Source organism: Choloepus didactylus, chromosome 16 (assembly GCF_015220235.1).
Source record: "Choloepus didactylus isolate mChoDid1 chromosome 16, mChoDid1.pri, whole genome shotgun sequence".
Classification (NCBI taxonomy): domain Eukaryota; kingdom Metazoa; phylum Chordata; class Mammalia; order Pilosa; family Megalonychidae; genus Choloepus; species Choloepus didactylus.
Window position 1 is genome coordinate 71,741,648 of NC_051322.1, and position 27,333 is coordinate 71,768,980.

Below are 27,333 nucleotides of genomic sequence, written 5' to 3' on the forward strand. Positions count from 1 at the left end.
ATGGGACACAAAAAGTGGAAGGGGGAAGAGGAATAATAGAAGACAGGCCAAAAGTATTCTATTAAGTCAGATGGTGGGAAAATGCTTCTTGAATGGTGGGAACATGTCACAGAAGCCAGCTTGAAGGGCCTCTCACCTATCAGCGGCAATCAGAGCATCAGCTTAATCATTGTTTTAAAATGCAACCAATCCAATAAAAAAGGAATCCAGTAGAGGAGAATGATGGATGTGGTCCTCACCACTGGCATCTGTCATGATGCAGTTGATGATTGATACAGTTGGGGGTCATCAGGACCTGTTAAGGTTAGTGGATGGAGGCTTGGCGCTGAGTAGGCCAGTGAGGTACTTCTGGACTATCATCCCACAAATGCTGGTCAAATTAAAAGGAACCAATGCTGCCCATCATGGCAAAAGGTGGTGGAACCAACTTGAGCAAGTGCCAAAGGTTATCACCACCCACATGGGCTGGGGTAGGAGGCACCAAGAAAAACACAGCATCATTTCTGTGATATTCCCACCAGGAACGCTTGGCCCAGAGTGCAAGGGGCATCCTACGTGAAAGACCATGCTCCTTAAAACTGTTAAGAATGTGAAAGACAGGGAGAGACTGAGGCATTGTATGAAGGAAGGAGATTGAGGAGGTGTGACAACTAAGTGCAAAGTGTGTCCCTGGGCCACCAAGGCGTAAGAGATACAGGGGGATGTTTGGTGAAATATGCGCCGAGTCAGCACATTGGATGCTAGTGCCATATGGGTGTTGACTTCCTGATTGGGAAGATGCGTGGTGGAATCCAGGAGAGCGTCCTTATGTTTAAGGGGGACACACTGGTACAGAGAGGGGGAGGAAGAAACAAATGGAGCTTTCCTGCATTGACTTATCTTACAAAAGTGCCCAAAAGGCCATTGGCATCCAGCCCCGTGCATAGACTGAGCTGCTGCTTGTTTGACTTAACACACTTATAGTGTATGTGTGTACATACAACACACATATGTGTATAATTTTATCATTGCTTTCATAAATTGCAGCCATCCAAGGGTTGCATTTTCTATGGGAAGGGCTTCCGTGGCTTCCTCCCATCCCTCGGGCACAACTGCAGAAGGCCTGGACCCCTCATAGCTCCCCGTTGCTCTGCTACCCTTGCTCTGAAATGTCCTGCTCCACCAGGCCCTCTCCCTTTCTGGGAGAACCAGTCTCTCAAACTGATTCTGTACTCACACGATCTCACCTGCTTAGAAGTTTCTTCAGATCCTGGATTTATTCCCCAAAGGCTTTCTTGGACTTGATGTTTTGTTTTCTCCCTGCTCCAAAACTCGAGCACCTGACTCAAATAAGAGCAAACACCGGCAGACATTTCTCATCCTAAGCCACAGCCCTGCCCGTTCTCAAACCTAGTTCCTGCCGCTCACCCAGAATTTCCCTGGCAGGGCAGGTAGGAGCACAGTACACATCTCGGTTTATTGTCACAATGTTACGAGGGATATATTACTTTCTTGCTTTTACATTTTAGGAAACTGAGAAGTCCAACTACTCACCCTATTCTCGCATATTAAGTGAGTGGCTTATAACTGTTCACTAATACTCAGAAAATTCCTCAGCCACCCTCTGCCACTTGTTCTCTTTCTCATATAATAGCAAAATCCATTGCCATATAATTCCTTGGCCACACCAGGCTGTTTTCAACATCATTCGCCAACTCATGGAACTGCTCGCCATCCTGTCCTGGGCAAATGGAGCTAGTCATTCCGTCTTGTGAGCTGAGCTTTCCACCCATGAGTAGCATCATCTTTATGTCATCCAGGGATCCATTTGCTTGCACATCAGCCTCTCCCACCAGACAGTGATCTTGTGAAGGACAGTGTCTTTCTCAGCACTCTCTGCCTAGGCCCTGGCAAAGTGCCTATGAGGTGGGGGACACTCATGTCTACTGTTGAATTCATTAGGAGACTTGGAGTTCAGTTTGAGGTCTCCAAGTCCAAAGTTCATGTCCCCTGCTTTACCCCATGCTCCTTCCAATAGTGACATACAAAGCTCTGGCCTCTTTCTGCCCAGAGCTGCTCACAGAACCAGTGTTTATGAAGAGGAACAATGTGCTGCTCTCTTCCAGTTGCCATATGAACTATGTATCATATTTTCTTTTTAGGAAAATTAATTTCAGTTCATTTTCCTCAAGCTGTTCAATGCAGTAATTCAAGCAGTAGGGAGCATTTGACGTGATGCATTGTGCTTCATTGCCAGTGTGGTTTATGGATGATGGAGGTTTCTGAAGGTTTTCAATGTTGGCCTTGTAACTTCCCTCCAGGGAAGCCCAGTAGTTCTGCAGCTGGAGAGTGTGATCAACATTTTGTAACTGGGAAGGCCGTTGTGCCAGTTTGGATGTATTGTGTACCCCAAAACACCATGTTCTTTGATGCAATCTTGGGACAGATGTATTAGTGTTGATTAGGTTGGAATCCTTTGATTGTTTCCATGGAGATGTGACTCAATGAACTGTGGGTGATACTTTGATTGGATAATTTCCATGGAGGTGTTACCCCACATTCAGGGTATGTCTTGGGATTGAATCACTGGAGTCCTCTGAGAGTGTTCACAGACAGAAGGAGGTGCTGCAGCCAAGAGAGACACTGTGAAGAATTCATAGGAGCTGAGAGTGGAGCTAGAACACAACCTGGGTTCAGCAGATGCCAGCCACATGCCTTCCCAGCTAACAGAGGTTTTCCGGATGCCATTGGCCATCCTTCAGTGAAGGTACCCGATTGCTGATGCGTTACCTTGGACACTTTATGGCCTTAGGATGGTAACTTTGTAACCAAATAAACCCCTTTTATAAAAGCCAATTCATTTCTAGCGTTTTGCAAAAGGGCAGTATTAGCAAACTGGAACAGCTATCCATCTTGGATGCACCCCTAATTGTGTGGCTTTGCTTTTATGCATGTTATACTGGAATTTTCTCCTTTTTATCAATAAATGATTTGGAGACTTCAAATCTATAGGAATTAGCATTGTGGGGGGAAGACGGGAGATCCTTTGCAAACTCAGAGTAAGTAAGTAAGAATCAGACAGATGCAAAGCAGGCAAATGCAGTTCCCCAGAATGGGTTGGAGGGCAACTAGAGGAATTCTTGGGGTCACTGCATTTTTATTATTATTTTTCATAAGTAATAAGAAAGTATTTCCAAGGGGATTTCAAAATAGAGAGAGGCCATCATAGACTTCCCTTGGTGATAGTCTTGTGCTCACAAAATTAACACAAATGAAGCAAATGAGGAGTTCTCGAATATCTAGAGAAGTTCACAAGAGGGGAGAACAATGGATGAACATGTGGGCATGTCCTTTTACACAAATGTTACTGTCCACCAAGTTAGGAAAAGCACACATGCTGGTTTTGGTTCGGATAAGGGTGAAAATTCAAAGTGACAGGACTACAAAGGTAAAGACCCAGAAGGAGAAACGGATATGTCACCATCATAGGATGGTGAGAGGTCTAGAAGAGGGGGTGCAATCATGAAGCAAAGAAGGAAGACTGAGGAATGAAGAAGCGGGCCTGAAAACTAAGGAGACTTCAGATTTGATGCATTAGGGTGATATTAGGATTCTTGGGCAAGAGAGTCACATATTTACACACAATCATCAATAAAAAAGCACATTTTTTGTACTATATAGAATATCAAATAAATTTGGCTAAAATTCTAATTCATTTCAATTATTATCAAGAATAAGCTTACAAAATAAAATATAAAGTATTATGGAATATATGAATGATAAGGGTGCTAATAATATTGCCTTACACTTACGTATAGTACTTTATATTTTGCAAAATTATTTCCTATTCTGGCACATTCTTTCATTCCAATAATAATTGCTAAAAAAAAAATTAATTGGACCAATTAAGTAATGCTCATTTTTTTATCCCTGGTTTGTAGGTGAAGAAGCCATGGTTGAGTAATAGTTAGATTGCATATAAGCATTAATGTCTATGCCTTGGTGAGGTATCCACATAATTGAAAATACATGAACGGCTGCCATGTGGGATATGGAATTTCACTTTCAGTTAATCAGGAGACCCTTACCTGAGCTTTTGAGAATTTCTTTGTGTTTTTTGAGAGACAAAGGAAGATCAGCAAACAATGTTTGAGACAAAGAGCTTTCTTTAGTCTTTTGATTAATGCACATCCCTCAATTCTGCCAGAAAATTATTTTTGCAGAGCAATTGAAAAGTATGTTTTGCACTCTTAGCTTGATTCATTCACTTACTCAACAAATATTTGTGGTATTTATTATGTAGCAGGGGCATCGGGGATATCCTAGAATAAAAGATGGACATGGTTACTGTCTCCATGGAGCTTTCGGACTAACGATTCTCAAGTGTAAAAATGTCAGTTGTCAGGCACTTGCCCAAGGCTTCATAGCATGCCAGTGATGGTGCCGGAAGTGAAACATGGACCCTCGGGTGAGAATGAGTCTCCATGTAGGGAGAAGAAAACAAATGGGCATTTTTTAATAGATTTGATAACAAACTAACTCATTCCAGCTTTCCTTAGAGGTCTATATTGCTGACTAGAGACAAGTCAAAGGAAAACTTTCATAATTGTTTGCTGCTGAAATATCCTTAGGTTTGGGTAACATTTATGTTTCTGGTCATTTGCATAATTGCTGAGCTGAACCTTGATTTTCGTCCTTATCTGGAGGAGTAGAAGAGATGATAGTGGAGGTAGAAAATGCTGGATGATGCCTTAGAGATCACCCAGTCCCTAACTTTTAAATGTAAGGAAACTGATTTGCACATCATACAACTAATTATTCTTTCATTTATCTTTTTTAAACTTTATTTATTGAAAAATTAAAACAAACAACAAAAAACATTTCAAACAAAACAAAGCAAAAAGATTAAGAAAAACAAATAGCCTAAAGTAACTACTTTGCTTCCAACTTGTTCATACCATACCCCAAGAAAATTAAAAAACCATATCCAAACAAAGGAATAAGAAAAACAAATAATCTAAAATAACTACATTGCTTCCAGCATGTTCCTACCACACCCCAAGAAAATTAACAAACCATAATCAAAAGTATGAGAAAAACCAAATAACCTAAAATAACTATATTGAAGCTAATTTTTTAATGCAATAGCTTTTTTTAACTTTATATTAAAAAAAACCCAATTCAAACAGAACAAAGGACTAAGAAAAACAGGTAGCCTAAAATAACTGTATTGCTTCCAACATGTCCCTACCATAGCCCAAGAAAATTAACAAACCTTAACAAAACAAAGGAATAAGAAAAACAAATAACCTAAAATAACTACATCATACAACTAATTATTGGCACTATATTGAGAGGCATATTGATAAATGGCTTATAATAACTAATAAAATGATATTGCTGGGGGCAGTGTGTCATAGCTTGGCTGGACAGCCTGAGCTTATATCTTTTGAACCAATATAACTATTTATGGTGGCCTCTTTCCCCCTCACAAGTGTCCCAGATTGGAAGGTAAATTATAAGGTCACCTTAATTACAGTTATTTTATTATTTCTTAGTCATTCTAAGTGCATTAAGTATATTCAGCCCTTGTTCTGGTTTGCTAATGCTGCCATTTTGCAAAATACTAGAAAAGGATTTATAAAGGGGTTTATTTGGTTACAAAGTTACAGTCTTAAGCCCATAAAGTGTCAAAGGTAAGAGGGTACCTTCTCTGGAGGATGGCCAATGGTGTCCAGAAAACCTCTGTTAGCTGGGAAGGCATGTGGCTGGTGTCTGCTCTGGAGTTCTGGTTTCAAAATGGCTTTCTCCCAGGACATCCTCCCAAGGCTTCAGCTTCTCTCCAAAATGTCACTCTTAGTTGCTCTTGGGGCATTTGTCCTCTCTTAGCTTCTCCAGAGCAAAAGCCTGCTTTCAATGGCCGTCTTCAAACTGTCTCTCATCTGCAGCTTCTCTCTCAGGTCCTGTGCATTCTTCAAAGTGTCCCTCTTGGCTGTAGCAAGCTCGCTTCTTCTGTCTGAGCCTTTATAGGGCTCTAGTGAACCAAACAAGGCCCACGCTGATTGTGCGGGGCCACACCTGCAAGGAAATTATGCGGTCAGAATTATCACCTACAGTTGGGTGGGTCACATCTCCATGGAAACACTCAGTCAAAGAATGACAATCTAATCAACACTAATAGGTGTGCCCACACAAGACTGCATCAAAGATAATGGCATTTAGGGGGACCTAATACATTCAAAACGGCACCACCCTCTTGAAAACCCCATTTCAAAGTTAAATAACTAGCCCAAGATTACACAACTGGCAAGCGGTGGAGCTGGAACTTGACTCTTGTGGAATTTGGCATCACACCTGGTCATATACTCAAAGGCACAGGCTTTGGACCGGAGCTGAGCTAGAATTCCCGCTCAGCAACTACCAGCTTCAAAGACTTGGCCGTTTATATAAACACCCCTGAGCCTCAGTTTTTTTTCATCCATAAAATAGTGCTAGTCATTCCTGTTTCACAGGAAGTAGCCTATGAAAAATCATTTTATCAGTACCTGTGACCAAGTGAGAATGCCAAAAAAGCTGGTGGCTTTCATTGTATTTCAGAGAGAGGATGAGGGCTGGGGCCGGGGTTCCCAGACCTGGTCTGGTGCAAACCACACTCAGGCGAGATCTTGGGCTGCCCACTCCCCAGTTAGCTGCTTAGCATTTGGGATCAAGATCAAGGGCGTCTCTCAGAGCAACGGTGAGTAAGTTGGCGATCACTGGGCTGCATCACCGTAAGGAGCTATTTCTCTTTCCTGGCTGTAAGGAAATGCTCTCTTCGTCTGACAGAAGAGGATCTGTGCAGTCATCATCTGGATTTTCCTGCCTTGTCCTTCATCTGTGCACCCCTCAGAACCCACCCACAGCATTCCAGGGTCGGGATAACTCTGCATGGGCAGCCGAGCTTGAGGCTCTCGCAAGAGTCAAGGACCATGCCAGGAGTGAGCAGAAAAGGCTCACTTAAACTCAGAGGAGTTTAAAGAATGTAAAGAGTTTAAATCTGAGGCTGCCAAAATATACATCAGGACAGATATTTACCAGTCCCTCAGAGCTCTTGGGTCTCCCCTTCACTTCTGCAGACACCCTCCAGCAAAGCCCGGGTGGTAGGATTCTTGTAACTGACGCTACACTCTGCCTCACAAATAACAAAAGTGAAAACCCAGCCATACTGGGTATGAGTGTAAAGTGCTGTGTATTCCAAATGGAAATAGCACTCACCCTTATCACAATGAGGTAAGTGGATTTAAATATGCAAGTAATGTTTTTAGCTTTCACATGCTCACACAAATCCAGCCACTAATGTTTAAAAAAAAAAAAAAATTGTGACCATCCAGCACGAAATCATACCTTTAGGTGATTAGAAATTGGCATTTACTTGCTGTTTTAATGGTAACAAAGGTTTCTAAATTCACAGAAATGAGCTAATCCTTTACATTCTCTTATGTGTCATTCGTCATGGAATCCCTTGATTTGAGTCTCAAAAGTGTTTTCAATAAATGTTACATTTCTATCCAAAGTTTCTCATCTGAACTCTTCTGCATTTACATCAAATGCATTAGCCCTAAGTGACTTGCTACATATAAATCAGATATCAAATAAAAAGCCTCCATCTATATTTTTAAGACATATGGGGGAAGTAGTTGAAATCCGTGGTCCCATCTCTTTCATTAAGGTTTTACTATTAGATATATGTTCACTTAATTTGTTTCCTCTTAAAGTTAGTTTTTTAAAATGAGTGACAGACAGAAAATGAATTGGACAGAGCCATGCCTAAGTTGTAGAGAAACAGAAGTGTAAACTTCAGAGGCCACCGAGAATTATGTACAACCATTTCAATAGTTCTTATTTGCTTAAACTGCTCATTTGATCTGTTAAATCATTTTATTTTAGTCTGATTGACGTTGACCTTTCTGCCAACTCTTGACCAAAGGACCTGTCCCCCAAAATAAGTTGCATAAATGGAGTTGTTCGTACTGAAATTCTGAAGATTCTTATGATCATGTGCTTACCTGGGTATTTCTTCTCAGCAATATCTGAAACTAGATATTTTTCTTCTTTTCCAGTCCTGTCTACATTTCACTGTCTCCTTATTTTGGAGTTTCATAGTGAAAATCAATTCTTAGAGTTGGGAAGACCTTGCAAAGCCATGTTTTAAATGAGAAAATGGAAGCTTAGAAACATAAAGTGGTTTGTCCAAGAATATCCACCCGTCGTCTTCCTTGGACTTTGACCGGATGATGGAATTGGGTTTGATTAATAAGTCAATCAGACTAAACATAATCATGGCCATTAGTGCATCTTTCCCAGGCAAGGTAATTGACTTAATGTCCTTCAGATATTTTCTACACAGGGAATTCTGAGCATTCTGATCAGGCTGACCTGGCTGATCAGGCTTTTAAAATAAATGTGAAACTTTAAAGATACACTTTTGAACCTACCAACCAGCTTTCAACCAGCCTAAGAAATTAAACACAACCAAGAGTTGATTGCACCCCCTCCTCTCCCCTGCATCGGGTGTGTGTCATTTTCATGTAGTTCCTTCCACATGCATTCCTAAGCAATATGTAGATATTTTGAACCTTTGCTACTTCCCTTTTTTCTGTTCAACATTGTGTTTGTGACATTCACTCATGTTTATAGATGTAGACCTAGATCAGACATTCATTTGCACTCATGGATTGCTTTATAGTATTTTGTTTTATGGATAGACGGTAATTTAGTCTATCCATTCTCCTCTTTACAGATTGTACCAGTTTGTATATATTATGTCCCCCAGAAAAAGCTATGTTCTTTCATGCAATCTTGTGGGGGCAGACATATTATTGTTGATTAAGTTGGAACGTTTGGATTAGGTAGTTTCCATGGAGATGCGCCCTACCCAACCGTGGGTGATAACTCTGCATAATTTCCATGGAGTTGTGGCCCTACCCATTCAGTGTGGGCCTTGATTAGTTTACTAGAGCACTATATAAGCTCAGACAGAAGAGCAAGCTTGCTACAGCCAAGAAGGACACTTTGAAGAATGCACAGGAGCTGAGAGAGGAGCTGCAGATGAGAGACATTTTGGAGACAGCCTTTGAAAGCAGACTTTTGCTCTGGAGAAGCTAAGAGAGGGCAAATGCCCCAAGAGTAACTGAGAGTGACATTTTGGAGAGAAGCTGAAGCCTAGAGAGGAATGTCCTGGGAGAAAGCCATTTTGAAACCAGAACTCCGGAGCAAACGCCAGCCACATGCCTTTCCAGCTAACAGAGGTTTTCCGGACACCATTGGCCAGCCTCCAGTGAAGGTACCTGATTGTTGATGCATTACCTTGGACACTTTATGGCCTTAAGACTGTAACTGTGTGATCAAATAAACCCCTTTTATAAAAGTCAATCCATTTCTTGTATTTTGCATTCCAGCAGCATTAGCAAACTAGAACACAGATATTTAGGCTATTCCCAATTTCCAACTTCCTCAACCTGCTTTCAGAGTGTATAATCACTCTGAACAAATAAGACCAATATGAATGTAGCGAGATTAAAGGCAGTGTTTGCCTGTTTGAGAGAACATGATGCTTTGAGCAGTTTAATATATGTTTTTATATACAAAAAATATAGTTTCCATGTGACTGGAAAACAGCACTGTTTAGGTTGGCATTGTTCTATTAAAACAGGTCTTCTTCTAGAGAAAACCTGGCTATCCTGATTCCAAGTGCAAGATTTACTTGAAATAAAATTTAATTTTTTTGAACATCTTGTGAATTTATACTTAGATTAGTTTAGAGAGACGTACATATATATTTTTTCCATGTTGTCCACAGTCCCTGGAGAATCTAGATTTCTCTTTTGATTTTTGCCAACATGTGTAAGAAGAAAGCTCTCCAGTCTACTTCTCCAGCCCTGACTTCTCTCCCAGGCTCAAATCCCATGTGCCCTCCAGCCGGAATTGTTGCATCTGCTTCAGAAGGTTCTCTGTGTCCTTACACTGAGCAGACGCCACCCCCAGTCCCCATTTCCTGCGCCCAAATCGCTAACTCTCCTCGAGGCTCAGCTTCCCCTGAGACTATATTCATCCTTTACTCCCAGTCCTTCGGTGGTTCTGGTTATGGTAATTCATAGCCAAAAAACTGCCAGTGGCTCCCCTATAAAATAAAAGCTCAAACTCCTCAGCTTTCTGCTCCAGTCTTTCATACTTTATTTCCCTTCTATATCTTCATACAACTGAAACTCATTGCTTAGAACTGGCACCTGGTACACAGTGGGTGCTTCATAGATATTTTCGAATGAATGAGTGAACAGTTCTGCCAAAATGAACTGTCAAATGCTCTTTAGATATACTTCATATCTCCTGTCTTTGAACTGTTTTCACCACCATAGTTATTCAAATACATCTGAATATATTTTTAAGAATTTATAATTTACACATTTTGACTATTTAATCTGCACATCCAAATAAGCAAGACTTTATCCACGAACACCCCCAATCTCCATGCCACTCCCAAGACCGTGGTAATTTTTCCTCCTCTTTCTTGGTGTTTTCTCGCCCCTGAACTTAATTATGTGGTAAGGGTGCAGTCCAATTCTTCAACAGTACTTTGCACAAAGTATTGTCTTAAAGAGAAAAGAAGAGGCGTGTTCTGGAGAGAGCTTTCATTGAGGCAACCTTTTGTAATAGTGCACACTGTACCACATCCTTGCTCGACCCCGGCAGGGATTAAAGCATTGTGGGAAAAGGGGGACACTTGCATTTTCTGTTACGGCCAGCACTCATATGGCTGCAATTTGGGGTACAAGGAAATCATAATAAGAGATGAGGCAAACAGGACCCAGGACATGGAGGGCCTCATGTGTGATGGTATGTCTTTCTTTTTTAAAAAATAGCTTGAGATACAGTTCACATACCATAAAATTTGTCCACATAAAGTGTACAATTCTTTGGTTTTTGGTATATTCACAGATGCGCACAACCATACTGCAGTCAATTTTAGAACAGTTTCATCACCTCAAGAAGAAACCCCATATCCTTTAGCTGTCATCTCCTTGGCCTTGTCCCTATGCTAACTGCCCCAAACTCTAAGCAATCACTTTCTGTCTCTGGAGATTTCTTTATTCTGGACTTTGATTTGAGATGAAGAGTATAGCGTGTGGTCATTGTGACTGGCTTCTTTCACTTAGCGTAATGTTTTTAAGGTTCATCCTTTAGCATGTATCAGTGCATCATTCTTTTTATGGCCAATAATATTCTGTTGCATGGAAATACCATATATTCTTTATCTGTTCATCTATTGATGGAGATTTGAGTTGTTTCCACCTGTTGGCTACTATGAATAATGCAGCAATAAATATTCATGTACAAGTTGCTAGGTGCACATATATTTTTATTCCCCTTGGGTATAATTGGAATTACTGGGGCATAGGGTAATTCTATGTTCAATCATTTGAGAAACAAACTGCTCGTCTGTTTATATTCTGCCCAGCAGTGTATGAGAGCTCTAATTTCTCCACATCTTTGCTAATCTTTGTAATTTTCTGACTTTTTGATACTGGCCATCTTGGTGGGTGGTGTTTCATTGTGGTTTTCATTTGCATTGCCCTGATGACGAATGTTGTCAAACATCTTTTCATGTGCTTATTGGCCTTTTAATATTCTTTGGAGAAATGTCTTTTTAAATCCTTTGTCCATTTAAAAAATTAGGTTAGATTTATGCTTTGCAAATATTTTCTCCCATTCCGTGGGTGGGCTTTTCACTTTCTTGATGGTGTTCTTGGAAGCACAAACGTTTTTAATCTTGGTGAAGTCCAATTTATCTATATTTTCTTTTTTTGCTTGTGCTTTTGGTGTCAAATCTAAGAATCCTTTGCCAAATCCAAGGTCAGGAAGATTCACCCCTATGTTTTCCCTTAAGAGTTTTTTTTTTTTTTTCTTACATTTAGTGCTTTGATCCATTTTGAATTAATTTTTGTGCATGGTATGAGGTAAAGATCTAACTTCATTCTTTTGTATGGGATTCTCCAGTTGTTTCAGCACCATTTGTTGAAAAGACTATTGTTTCTCTATTGAATGGTGTGATGGTTAGGTTTATGTGTGATGGTTAGTTTCATGTGTCAACCTGGCCAGGTGATGATGCCCAGGTGTCTGATCAAATAAACACTGGCCTAACCGTTACTGGAAGGACATTTGTGGCTGGTTAATAAACCAGAAGGCTGGTTTATTAAATCATCAGTCAATTGACTGCCCTGTGACTGATTACGTCAATGAAGGGCGTGTCTCCTGCAATGAGAGAATTCAATCTGCTGGAGTTAATCCAATCAGCTGAAGGCTTTTAAGGGAGAAGAGAGAGAACCTTCACTTCTTCAGCTAGACAGTGTCTCCTGAAGAGTTCATTGAACACCTTCATCAGAGTTACCAGTTTGCTACCTGCCCTATGGAATTTGGACTCATGCATCCCCACAGTTTCGGGAGACACTTATATAATCTTATATTTACAGATATCTCCTGTTGGTTCTGTATTCCTAGAGAATCCTAATACAAATGGTCTTGGCACCCTTGTCAAAAATCAGTTCACCGTAGATATGTGGGATTATTTCTGAATTCTTAATTCTGTTTCATTGATCTATGTGCTTATTCTTGTGCCAGTAGCACACTGGCTTAATTACTGTAGCTTTGTTGAAATTTGTTGAGTGTTGAAATTGGAACATGTGAATCGTCCTACTGTATATGTTCTTTTTCAGGATTGTTCTGGCTATTCTTAGAACCTTTCAACACCATATGAATTTTAGAATCAGCTTGTATATTTGTACAAAGAAATTGGCTGAGATTCTGATGAAGATTGTGTTGCATTCATGGATCAGTTTGGGGATTATTACCATCCTAACCATGTTAAGTTTTCTGAACCATGAACATGCGATGTTTTTACATTTATTTAGATCTTCTTTAATTTCTTTCAACAATGTTCTGTAGTTTTCAGAATATGAACTTTGCACTTTCTTTAAAAAATTTATTGCTAATCATTTAATTCTTTCTGATGCAATCTATGAATGGAATCATTTTCTTAATTTCAATTTTGGGTTGTTCATTACAAGTATATAGAATAAAATTGATTTTTATATATTGATCTTGTGCTCTGCAACCTTGATGAACTCATTTATTGGTTCTATTCTTTCTTTAGTGGATTCCTTAGGATTTTCTATAGGTAAGGTCATGTTATCTGCAAACGGAGATAGCTTTATTTCTTCCTTTCTGTCTGGATATCTTGTATTTCTTCTTCATGCTTAATTGCCATGGCTAGAACCTCCAGTACAATGTCGAGTAGAAGTGGTAAGAGTGGACATTCTCATCTTATTCCTGATCTTAGGGTGAAAGCATATATCTTTCACCATTAAGTATGATGTTAGCTGTGAGTGTTTTGTAGAGACCCTTCAACAGGGTGAGGAAGTCCCCTTATAGTCCTAGTTTGTTGAGTGTTTTTCAATTACGAAAGAGTGTTAGATTTGTAAGTCATCATGTAGATGCCAGTTAGAGCCTTGGGGATGGATCAGTTATCTATATTGACCATGCAGAGTTAGCAAAAATAATAAGGGAAGAACAGAACCTTGTCATCTCATCAGTATTTGAGAAGGAGGTAGAGAAGAAGAGTCTGCTGGGCACAACCCAACTCAGCATTTCTTAGTGGGAGTTCCCAACAGCATGAGTTTTCAAGGATATACTGGTTGAAAACTGGAAGAGATATAAGGAAACCAAGGAGAAGAGATTTGAGAGCCAGAAGCGTTGATTTTCCTTGTCAAGTGAAGCATAGAGGTGGAATATAATGGGAATTAAATTGGGAGATTTGGACATTTCTGTCAGGAGACTACTGGTAATCCCTGACAGAGCATGGGTGGGTGAGAAAGCCTGTTGCAGTAGTTGGAAAGTGGATGGAAGGCAGGACCAGCAGGCGATGAGGTTGGCTGTACTCAGGAGGACTGGCTCTGATGGGAAGCGAGACTTCAGAAAGCCTGAGCTCAACTTCAGCCTCTGCCACCAACTGTGCAGTGGAGCAAACTGTTTAATCTTTCCACTCACTGGTTTCCACAGTCTGTAGGATGAGGGAAATGGACTAGGTTATTTTAAATTCTCTTCCAGCTCCTAATAGTCAATGATTTACTTTAAGGAGTAGATGGATGGATAGCTGGTCAAATGGCTGTGAGAATGGAATGAGAAGTCTCTGCATTTTGAAAATTATTAGAGATGAGCTACAAATCGGTATAGTTTCTAGATTATGTATTCTTTTCAATCTGAAACCTAAACCAATGAGCACACTCTAAACCAGCATTTCCCAAAATCTGTTCCATGAATTAGTTGTTAATAAGTAGTAGATGCAATTTTTAAAAAATGCTTTTATGGTCAAATAAATTTCGGAAACAGGCTTCAGTGCAAAACAACTATTTCACTACAGAACTTCTCAAGTTCTTTAGTATAGTAATATGCATTGTACATCTGGCCAGGGACTGTTTTTTTTTGTTTTGCTTTAGTTTAGTTTAATTCATAGCATTTCTGGGCACCAGCATTCTGATGAATATACTTTAGGAAACACTGGTCTACATAGGGAAGAAGGAAACTTCATTTGTGGTTGAGATGGTCCGTAGATGACATATCAATCCGACTACAGCCTGTTCATCTTACTTACATCATTAAAGTCTTATCAGCAATGACTAAGTTTCGTGCTCTTCCTTATGTTCCTTCAAAAGTCTCATTGTGGGAGGAGCTAAGATGGTGGCATAGAGAGGAGTGGAATTCTGTTAGTCCCCCTCTGGAACAATTCATAAATGACCAAAAAACTAGCAAATAACCTGGAATAACTGTGGGGAGACAAACGTGACTGTCGACTCATCATCCACCAATCTGAATTGGGAGGAATGCCGAGATTGCAGCATAAAACTGCGGACCCATGCTGAAGCCTAGAGCTGAGAGCCCCTCCCTCACGGAAGCCTCACGGTGCTAGAGAGCAGCTCTGTCTCAGCCCAGCTCCAACTGGGGTTTTAATGTTAACTGCTCAAAACAGACAGCGAATCCTCAACAAGCAGACAGAGGCTTTTGGTGACAACTGACCTTGGGAGCGTCAGGGGACATATCTGTCTCAGGACGGGGAGCCCAGAGGATCGGGTGCTATCTCTGGCTGACAGGTGAACCTGGGAGCTTTTCTGTCCCTTTCTCTCTCTGTGGGGAAAACCTCAGCCATTTTCAGCCTGCAGTGCTTTGCAGTAAAGATAGCCTCAGCCATTTTAAAATCAAAACACTTTGATCAGCAGAGTCAGAGAAACAAAGAACTTATTGATATGCAGTGACCTCTCTGGAAGGGTCATAGCTTCCCAAGAGGAAAGGGAGGGACCCAGCTCTACCACCTGCCTTTCCAGAACCAGACCCCAAAACCTGGGGGAGGAGAGCCACAGGCCACACCCTCTTACACAGGTGGTGACAGGCTGACAGGTGCACCTGCCAGGCAGAAAAGCACAGGTGTATCAATCCTCTAAGAAAAACCATCAGGGAAACCAGATACTGAATATTACCTCCTTCTGTGACCTGAGCCTGTTCTCGTCTGGGAAAACCTGATTGGGGTGGCCTAGGAGATCAGATGCCTAGACAACAGAAAACTACAACTTTCATTAAGAAAAACAAAGCTCTGGCCCAGTCGAGGAACAAATGTACACTTCAACTGAGATACAGGAATTTAAACAACTAATGCTAAATCAATTCAAAAAGTTTAGAGAATATTTCACAAAAGAGATAGAGGCTGTAAAGGAAACACTGGGCATACATAAGGCAGAAATCGAAAGTTCAAAAAAACAACTAGTAGAATCTATGGAAATGAAAGGCACAACACAAGAGACGAAAGACACAATGGAAACATACAACAGCAGATCTCAAGAAGCAGAAGAAAACACTCAAGTACTGGAGAACAAAACACCTGAAAGCCTACAGGCAAAGGAGCAGATGGAGAAAAGAATGAAAAAATATGAGCAACATCTCTGGGAACTTAAAGATGAAACAAAGTACAAGAATGTATGTATCAATGGTGTCCCAGAAGGAGAAGAGAAAGGAAAAGGGGCAGAGGCAATAATAGAGGAAATAATCAATGAAAATTTCCCATCTGTAATGAAAGACATAAAATTACAGATCCAAGAAGTGCAGCATACTCCAAACAGAATAGATCTGAATTGGCCTATGCCAAGACCCTTAATAATCAGATTATGAAATGTCAAAGACAAAGAGAGAATCCTGAAAGCAGCAAGAGAAAAGCAATCCATCACATACAAAGGAAGCTTAATAAGACTATGTGCAGATCTCTCAGCAGAAACCATGGAGGCAGGAAGGAAGTGGTGTGATGTATTTAAGATACTGAAAGAGGAAAACCGGCAACCAAGAATCCTATATCCAGCAAAGCTGCCCTTCAAATATGAGGGAGAGCTCAAAATATTTTCTAACAGACAATGAGAGACTTTGTGAACAAGACACCCGCCCTACAGGAAATACTAAAGGAAGCACTGCAGAGTGATAGAAGACAGGAGTGAGAGGTTTGGAACACAATTTTGGGAGATGGTAGCACAGCAATGTAAGTACACTGAACAAAGATAACTATGCATACGGTTGAGAGAGGAAGGTTGGGAGCATATGACACACCAGAAGAAAGGAGGAAAGATAAAGAACGGGTCTGTGTAACTTGGTGAAATCGAGCGTGTTCAACAATTGTGATAAAATGTACAAATATGTTCTTTTATGAGGGAGAACAAGCAAATGTCAACCTTGCAAGGTGTTAAAAATGGGGAGGCATTGGGGGAGGGATGCAGTCAATGTAAACTAGAGACTGTAACTAACAGAATCATTGTATTATGCTTCCTTTAATGTAACAAAGGCGATATGCCAAGGTAAATGCAGATAAGAGGGGGGGATAGGGGAGGCGTGTTAGACACTTGACATTGGTGGTGTTATCTGACTCTTTACTTTGATTTAAGGTTACTTTTCCTTTTGCTACTTCCTAGCTGTCATTTTTTTTTCCTCTTTCTTTTGCCTCTCTACCTTCTTTGACTCTCCCTCCTGCCTTGTGGAAGAAATGTAGATGCCCTTATATAGATAGTGGTGAAGGTGGTAAACACATCGATATGTGACCATACAGAGAACCATCGATTGTTTACTTAGGAAGGAATGTATGGTGTGTGAACAAAACCATCTTAAAAAAAAAAAAAAATGAGTTGATGACAAAACCTCAAGGGCAATATACTGAGTGAAATAAGCCAGACACATAAGGACAATTATTGCAGGGTCTCACTGATAGGAACTAATTATAATATGTAAACTCATAGACATGAAATATAAGGTACCAAGATATAGGACAAGGCTTAAGAATGGGGAGTGGTTGCTTAGTATGAGCAGAATGTTCAACTAGGATGAACTTAAATGTTTGGAAATGAACAGAGGTGTCGGTAGCAAAATGTGAGAATAACAAACAGTGCCGAATGGCGCGTGAATGAGGTGGAAAGGGGAAGCTCAGAGTCATATATGTCACCAGAAGGAAAGTTGGAGGTCAAAAGATGGGAATGTATAAAACTGAATCCTATGGTGGGCAATGTCTGTGATTAACTGAACAAATATTAGAAAACTCTTCCATGAACCAGAACAAATGAATGACAATACAACCAGAAGTTAATAATAGAGGGGCATATAGGGAAGAAATATATACCTATTGCAAACTGTATACTACAGTTAGTGGTATGTCAATATTCTTTCATAAACAGTAACAAATGTACTATACCAACACTACGAGCCAACAATTGAGGGGGGTTGGTTAGGGATATGGAAGGATTTGCATTTCCTTATCTTTTTTTTTTTTTTTCTTTTTACATCTTTCACTTTATTTCTTGTCTGGAGTAATGAAAAGATTCTAAAAATTGAACGAAAATTAAGTGCAGTGATGGATGCACAGCTGTTTGAGAGTACAGTACCAGGGGCAACTGATTGTAGATCTTTGGATAATTGTATGGTATCTGAACAACCCCAATAAAAATTTAAAAAAAAAGTCTCATTGCTACTGTGTGCACTTTTATGAATGCACTGCTTTGTTAACTCAGAAAGCCAAGAGTAGTAGTTAATACTTTAGCGCCTCCACAGCTGAACGGCCCCATTCTAAATAGGGATCACAGCCCAGTCCCAGATCTAGTAATTGAATTCTGTTACAGCAGATGGAGCGATTGCTGTTGCAAACTGCATTCGTTTGTGCCTTAATATATGTATGCTATGAAATGTCTCCTTTGGGACCAAGAAGCACAAAGCTGAGGCTGTTGCCTCAAAGCCGCTGTTTGCAAACTGAGACCTGAGTACAGTTCTCAGGTGGGAAATGCTTGTAGCTAAGGTTTTCTGAGTCTCTCTGTTGTGGTGCAAGGAGCCGCTGAGGCCACAGCTAGAGCTCTTGTTACATTTCCTTTAAGAACTCTTTTCCCCTGAACTCCACTGGGTTGGTGCTTTTCATAAAACCACAGCCAATTTGCTTCCCATGAAAGAGCTATAATAATCTTTATTGCCAAAACCCACCAGAGTATACCAGCAAGCTCTCCTGACCCAGGCCCCACAGGAAACAACCTCCCTGGCCTGGCTTTTGTTTTCTGATCTCTTTCCTTGATCTCCTTTCTTTCTCATTGTAATGATGATTAATCTTAGTTTGTTCTGTTTAATCACATTAGGCATCTTTTAAAGTATACAGTGAACGTCTGTATTGCTTTTCTATGACAAAATCAATCATCAGAATTCAGTATTATACATTTAGTCTGGATGAAGTTTTCGTCATTGAATTTTCTTATTCTTACTCAAATTAAATGATTGCCGTTTTTTAACCTTTGGCACGATAATGCTTTGTTTTTTGTTAATGGGGGCAAGGGAGTGACATCGATTTCCTATTTCGCTGTTTAGAAGAGTTCAGAGCCACTTGTAAAAATGAAGATTTCATGGAGCATTTCCTCTTCCAGTTCATTTTTCAAAAGCAAATTAGACTGATCTGAGGGTTGATTCCTAGAAGATCATAGGTTAAAAGACCCTTTATTTCCTTAAGGTGTACCTTTTATGTATATTATGCTAACAAATAAATGGAAACATTCTAATTGTACAATAGTGTGGACTAATTAAATAAATCCTATGCAACCATGACCATGATGATGTATAACAAATCTCTGTGGGTCATGAAAATGTTAGCAATGTATTAAATGAGCAAATCAGTTTTGTTAAATGTAAGTATGCACGTCAACGCCGAGAACAATGAGTGGAAGGCCACGTGGATACATACGTGAGAACGTGGTGGTCAAGGGCGTAAAATCTGGACTTAAAGAGACTTGAGTGCAATTCTGTTTTCTTGCTGTGTGACTTTAGGGAAGTTGGTTGGCCTTAGAAACTTCAGTCTTTCCATATAACGCTAATGGCATATAATGCTAATGCCTGGTTTTACATGGTTGTTGGAGAGATTAAGTAATATGTGTAAAGCTTGTAACATACTGCTGAACACCAAGTAAGTGATCGGTTAATGGTAGATGTTATTAATAGCTTTGTTATTTACCAAAATGTTGACAGTGGTTGTTTCTTGGATTTTTGTTGTTGTTGTTTTGTTGTTGCAACAAGGATGTGACTTGCGCAAGTCAGATGCCAAATGGGGTGATGCTTGCTCTGACAGTGGCTGTTAGACCTCTGCTGTCTCACACTCGGGGTGCAGTGAGCTTAGCCAGCACACGTGTCAGTGCAGGTGAGAGGCGCTGGCAGCCCTGCTGCCAATTCAGGGCCCTGCCTCTTGTTCCCATGTTCGTTACCCTTGGACGTCTCCCAAGTTCACAGATGGTGTCTGTATTACTTTTGCAGACATACCTCCCCCACGTCCCGTTGAAGCCCGTTCTCCCCACTCACCCTCCAGCCTTTGCTGCCTGCTGTGCCGTATCTGTTTCAAGATCTCAGTTGTAACAGCAAAATGCCATCTAAGTGTGAAAATTATCTGAACATCAGTTGATGCTGCTATCTCAAAAAGTAAGCTTGAGTGGGAACATGAGCCAGAATGTCTCCATAATGTACAAAGACTTTCACATATATTATTTCATACGTATTTATTCATTTTTTTCCCCAAAATCATGACCTATTATCCCATTTGACTCACATGAGATAGGGAAGGCAGATGTCATCTCTTTGGCACAGAGCAAATTATGGCTGTGGGAAGCCATCCAGCAAATGAGCTAGTAAATGTCAGACAGAAATTGGAATCCACATCTTCTGACTCTTAAGTTCAATGTTACTATGATTAAAAGAAGAAACATATTCAATCTGCCATTCTTGGAGCAGCACAGAACACAGATCAACTAAGTATAGTAAATAATGAAGAAGTCCTGGATTCAAGGATTGCTTTTGAAATGTTCTGTTTTTCCCCTCCGGCTTTGATTTACATCTCAAGTAAAATATATTCTAGATGCTTATATATGTCTGGTTTGTAAGTGCTTTAGCTAGATTGCAAGCCATTGTGTTTATACTGGGCTTTTGGTTTATTTAATAACAATAGAATTTGTGAACCTCTTTTGGGAATGAGGATTAGTTTAGGGCTCTACAATATTTCTCAAACTCGTGTGAAACACTGATGTCTTCCTGATTCCTCTGGGAGGTTAATGAAAAGCTTTCTGGTACCTTTTCAGGAGAAACTGGACATCCTTTATTTTAAATCGTTAAGAAGACACAAACATATTTTAAGATGGTTTAACCCTAGCAATACAAGAACAACTAAATTTCTCTCCCCCTCCTCCTCTTTATTTTCCCCATAGCTTGAAAGGAGCTGATGCTGGCAATGGGATCCGAGTGTTTGTGCCTGACATCGGGATGTTCGTTGCCAGTCTGGCCATCTGGCTCATCTGTAGAAACATTGTTCAGAAACCAGTGACAGAAGAAGCTGCACAGTATAACCCGGAGTTTGAAAATGAAGAACTGGTAAATCTGACTACCTGCATTTTCCTTCTTTGATTTCCGGGGCCCTTGACCCTCACTAGATGGTGGAACTCTAACAGTGGTAACTAGATATGCGTGGCACTTAGGTTCACAGTGCTTGGCAAGAGTGTGAACAGCTACAATGCACGGGGGCTTGCCCAGTGCTCCTGATGTTTCTGAGTGATGAGGAAACAGGTTCACGGAACTTGATTGTCCTCCATCAGGTAAGGGACCAGGCCTGGACTTGAGCCCAGTGTTCTCATCACCATCCAAACTGTCACCTACGAGTGTCTTAAATGGTGAAACTTTGGAAGTCAGGGTATTGCGCTTTAATTGGTCCAGATGCCTTATTTATTGCAAAATACTTAGAGAAGAAGTAACACCTGGAAGTTTCAAGAGAAAAAAAATTGCTTCCTCCTTGAGGAGAAGCCTTTAGATGTGTGTACCTTCTCTTCAAAAGGCAGTTGCACTAACTCTGCATGCTTTGTTCATGGGCATTTAAAGCAGGCTGGAGAAAAGCTATATTTGGAAAAGTATATGAGTTGAAAAAGATAAAAATGGAGTAAATTCTGCATTTTTTATCTAGTGGAAAGGGTTTCAGGATAAGCATTGGATGAGGGGATTTGTCACATTTCATTCCTTAGTGGATGGGAGTATGTCCAAAAACTCCATACACTTCTCCTGAACTGCCAGGGGACATTCCTACATTCAGTCTCTGCACCCTGTGTTGTGAATTTAGGTGACATTAATTCCAAAAGTAACTGGATTAACAATTGACCACTGAAATTCACAACGAAAAAACTCAGCTAAGACATTGCACACAAGATGCTCACAACGACCAAGTGTTTTCAGTCATAAGCTGTGGCGAAAATTAGACCTGTAAAACTGAAGGTAATGGAAATTAATTAAATGAGAATGTTCACCACAAAGATATCAAGGGAAGAAAATTCTTAGTTAGGACAAATGACTCTATCATGTCTCACAAATGGGCAGCGTGTTGCCATGGATTCTTATTAGAAACAAACCAATATAGAAAGGATATTATACAATATACCTATGCAAAGTAGAAATTATATTATTGCTTTAGTTCTTATGCATACAAGATACACAATCATGTGGCATATCAATAGTCTATTATTTTTAAGGCAAACATGAAAAAGGTACTCGGAATAAAAAATAATGTAGTGAAGTCACAAAACTGTACAAGACTTGTCAGCATCCTAAAAATGGATAAGACAATGAAAGTTCTTTTTCTTCTGGTTGACTTCACAACCTTAAGGCAGGGAATTTACATTTCAAATATCTGTTTTTACTTTTGAATTTTACTTGATACTATTTTCAGTTTTAAAAAATCATTTGGCTTAAATAATCATTACAAAAACTGTCCAAGTTGGGTGAAAGTAAACTCAATTTACTCAAGCTTTCCAGGCTTAGGATTTTTCCATGATTATTCTTTTCTTTTATTCTTTTTTATTTTTTATTTTTTGTTTTTTCCATGATTATTCTTTATCAAGGCAACATTGCTTTTAAATTCTCCTCATAGTATAGATCGAGGGTAAAGTGAGTGGACTTTGAAGTCATACTTGGCAGCTGCCATGTAGTGGCTGTATGATGTTGCAAAAATTATTTATTCTGTTGCTTCTTCTACAAAATGGAGATTATAATAATAATAACTCTACATCACAGAGTCGCTGTGAGCACCTAATGAAATATCAGGTGAAAAATTCCTGGCACAGTATCTGCTCATTTTGGTTGCTTATTAAAACGCTGCTTGCTGCCCTCCTCCTGCTCTCCTCCAATTTGAGAGGTAGTGGAGCCATTTGAAACTCAGGGTCATATTAGAATTATAGAAACTTAAGTTAGCCAGTGCATTTGAGGCCAGCCCACTCGGGAAAGGAATCCGTTGCACAATATTCGTAACAGGCAATCGTGAATGAATGGCAAAGCCTCTTGCAAAGCATGACTAAGTGGGCCCTAAGACATTTGCTGTGGCAGAGCCAGCCTTGCTCTACCAAAAGTCACCTTGTAAAAGCATCATCATGGTTCATGCTTCTGGTGAGGAAGAGAGCACAGTCGAGTTACCTGTGTGCCTTCCAAAGTCATTCATTTCCTTCCTTTGCTCAGTTTTCGGAGATAAACTATGCTACCTCTCTCCCAAGTGAAATCCGTTTATATACCTAAGACCTATATATTATTGCCCAAATTATTTAAGGATAAAAAGATGGTTAGATACACTAAGTATTATTTTTGAGACTTTAAAACAACTAAATGTCGTAATTATGGGGTTGATTGTCTTCTCAGTTAAATTTGCTTTAGGTTAACTTAGATTTCAGTTTCCATTCTCTTTACATGCTCCAGTCCACCAGGAGGCCCAGGAGGAGCAGGGTGGGGGGTGAATCCTCTGAGATTAACCCATGAGGAAATATTTCTTACGAGGGAACAATCTGGGCTCGAGTCTGAAAAGAACGTCAGTGTGTGCCCAAAATAAGCTGGGGAATTTGCTTCCATTTCTTTTATTTTTGAAGGTTCTGACCTATGTCCTGCTGCTTCTGAATCTTGAGTTTTGCAATCTAGAATGTTTGGGTTTCGAGAACACTCTGAAAGAGCAGTGTCTGCTGGCATTGTTTCTTCAGTCATTTATCTCCATGGGGAAATGGCAAGGTTTATCCACTGGTGCCTGGGGGAGCTCTTCTACAAATTCACATTGGTTTAGGAAAGGAACAACTAATCCCTGGAGAAAGCCAGGAGGCTTCCCTGACCTTTATGGCCTTGAGGTTTGCTCTTTGAAAGGTGATCACAATTCCGGGGTTCCCTTTTAAGCTTCCCACGGGACACAGAGAGGATTCCCACCGTGTAAGCCTTCGCATTGCTTTCATATTTTGCAGAGACCAGATCTCACGTAGGAAAACCCACTCCCTTGAATGCCATAAAAGCTGCTTTCTCCACTGACACGTCTGTGGTCTTGTTTATTTGCTCATTTTAACTCAGAAGCAGATCAAAAAGCATAACTGGGAGAAAGACTCCTATTCTGAAATACTTTTAAATGTCTACGTTTTTTAGGGTAATTATATTGTGGAGAAAAGAGGTATCTATGCAATAAAGCAATATATTATTTCACAAAACTAATATTATCATGTATAATTCCTTACTTTTGACTCTTTCTGGCCATTTCATGGGATTTGAGGCCTCTTTTTTTTAAGTAAATAATATTTTAATGGAGTATTGAGCTACATTTCTGATCAGTTAAATATCTATTAAACAGGAATTGCAATCATGATTTTGTCAGCTTAAGGAGAAATCTTAAAAATGTGATAAATCAAATGTCAAGGATAAAATGAGTATTTCAATAAAACTCATCTCCCATCTGCTAAAAATTCAGGGATGCAACATTTAGGCTGCTAAGGTTATTTGGAAATTCATTTTGAGCCTGAAAATCTGCTCTCCTTTCTGATACCTCATGCCCATTCGGCAGTTAGTTATGCCATCTGTGTTCTGGAACATCTGGCTTCCCAGTTCCAGCCGTGAGGTTCAAGTTAGTCCTTTTTAAAGAGGAAGAAAGAAAGAATGGGAGAAAGAAAGCTTTTTATTTCCACCTTCTAGTTGAGCATGCAGCATTTGGTGTATTCTAACCTCAGACTTCGTCCAGATTCTCCTGCTTTAAATTTTCTAAATCCTGTTTTTTTTTAAGTATGTAGACATGATCCTTTGAAAGGTGTCACCACTTGGGTTAGTAATGAGCTGGATGGCTGCCCAATTACCCTGCAAACCCGGCACTGCATGACTCAGAGCACGTTAAGGCCCCTCCACGTGGCTGCCCCAGCCACGCCATCCCCGTGCAGTGGGGTGACACCCTTGTGGTCACTCTTAGAATGGGGCAAGGACCCCTCTATCGTGTACCTCCAAATGCAGCACCCCTGGTCTTCTTTCTCTGGGCTCAACCACACTCAGAGTTTGGGTGAAGCTCTTCATGCTAGAGGTTTTAGATGTCATTGGTTTAAATGAAAGAGAAAGAATCGTTTGCCATTGGAAGGAACAATGGGACTGTCTTCTCAGGAGAAATTCAGATATAGGGTGTTTACTACCACACTAGCAAGTTTTGGACCTTTGGGTCCCATTGTGCCACCAGGGATCTCCCAGCTACCTTTACCAGACAGGTGGGGAGCAATGGATGGCTGCACCTTCTTTCCTCTGATGGAAACCCCCTGGGGGCACCCTTGGCCCAGGCGGTTGGAGCAGCACCACACAAAAATGTAGTGCCAGGGTTATTGACGATACATTAATTGCATGAACTTTGCCTAGAGTGGACTTGAAAATGTGACTGATGGTTTAATTAATTTAAAGAACTAGCGATTAGGGAATTGGCTAAAATACCTTGAAACTCTTAAAAATGAAACTCTTAAAATTAACTGAATATTTGTTTTACCCACAGATTACTCCACTTAGCAACATTTAGTAGCAAGGAACCCAAGTTCTAAAGGAAACTTTTACCTTTAATGATACCCCTAGATGGGTATTTTCAGAAAGTCTTTCGATATTTTCTTTTGATAGGTGATTTCTAACATGCAAGATGCAAGTTAAGAATAAAAAACACCCAAACATAGGTATGTATAGATTAGTGTGAAATAGTGAACATTCCAAAGTAATTTGGGCAGAGAATAAAAATATGTATGCAGGCCTCCACCCTGAGGAGCTGGTGGAAGATGCGGAGGTGTTGGGCTTCCTCACCTGGATTGTTGCTGATGTTCTCACAAACATTGAGGACTGGTTGTTTGGTGTGCCAAGCCCTGTAGCTCAGAACTTGCCCTTATGAAACTCGTTACTGCAAAGAAAAGGCTAAACCTGCCTATAATTGTGCCTAAGAGTCTTCCCCTGGGTACCTCTTTGTTGCTCAGATGTGGCCCCCTCTCTCTCTAGCTAAGCCAACTTGGCAGGTGAACTCACTGCCCTCCCCCCTAGGTGGGACCTGACTCCCAGGGGTGCAAATCTCCCTGGCAATGCAGGATATGACTCCCGGTGATGAATCTGGACCCAACATCATGGGATTGAGAACATCTTATTGACAAAAGGGGGATGTGAAATGAAACAAAATAAGGTGTCAGTGACTGAGAGATTCCAAATGGAGTCAAGAGGTCACTCTAGTGGACATTCTTATGCACTATATAGATAAGCCTTTTTAGGTTTGATGCACTGGAATTGCTAGAAGTAAATACTTGAAACTATCAAACTGCAACCCAGTAGCCTTCACTCTTGAAGACAATTGTATAACAATGTAGCTTACAAGGGGTGACAGTGTGATTGTGAAAACCTTGTGGATCGCACTCCCTTTATCCAGTGTATGGATGGATGAGTAGAAAAATGGGGATGAAAACTGGGTGAAAAATAGGGTGGGAGGGGAGGATGATTTGGGTGTTCTTTTTTACTTTTATTTTTTATTCCTATTCTTGCTTTTTCTGGTATAAGGAAAATGTTCAAAACATAGATTAGGGTGATGAATGTACAGCTATATAATGGTTCTGTGAACAGATGATTGTACACCACAGATGATTGTATGGTATGTGAATATATCTCAATGCAACTTTATTTTTAAAAAAAAAAGAAAAAGCACCTAAACAGGAAACTTGTAACTGGCAGTGGCACAGCCTTGGGTCATTGGTTGGGGACAGGGTAAGCAGGTCCTCTTGTGCCAAGGGGTCCCTGCGTGCCCACCCCACTCACGTCCCTTGCCCAATTCTCCCACAGGCAGCCTTCACTCCTTTGACCACACCATCTGTCCATCCTTAACCTGAAAATCTCCCCCAAATGGAATCATCACCAACTTAATATAAGTATGTTCCCCAAATTGCTTTCAAAATGTTGGCGATGTGTTTGGGGGCAGGAGATGGAGCCGCCACCCCTGCCTCTGGCCATTCTTCCTGCTGGTTCCCCCTCGAGGTCAACAGAAACACCAGAGGCCTTGGGCATATGCTGAATTCCCCGGCCCCTTACCCATTACCGGCAAGGGGTCCCACGGGTTCTACTCTTACATTTTGTTGGAAATCGGTTCACTTGTCTCCACCTCCAGCACTGGGATTCTCATCCCTCCCAGCCCCCACCTCTCCATGAGATACCGAAATAACCTCCCAATGAACCTCCCACCTCCTGTTCCCATGCTCACCCTCTCCAGGCCCGGCAGTTCTTGTAAAACTTGGAAATCTAATTATGTCACTTACCCAGGTGAAACACTTCACCAGATTCCCATCAAACTAGGATGAGATTCAGGATGGGACCATGACATCCATGGCTTCAGCCGCTCAGGCCCTCTCCATCCTCCCCTGGGTCCTGGGCCCAGCCCTCTCTGCTGTGTCCTGTGTAACTCACACTGCCCAG

General features: G+C 40.6%; 1 protein-coding gene across 2 annotated transcripts in view; it reads left to right on the forward strand.

Moving 5' to 3' along the window:
• The window catches only part of PIEZO2 (piezo type mechanosensitive ion channel component 2), a 490,353-nt gene that overhangs the window by 272,218 nt on the left and 190,802 nt on the right, over positions 1-27,333 (forward strand). For both annotated transcript variants that reach the window (XM_037806169.1, XM_037806170.1), the window contains exon 5: positions 20,808-20,970. In XM_037806169.1, coding sequence (XP_037662097.1) covers positions 20,808-20,970 — 163 coding nt within the window. The remainder of the gene's footprint in view (positions 1-20,807; positions 20,971-27,333) is intronic.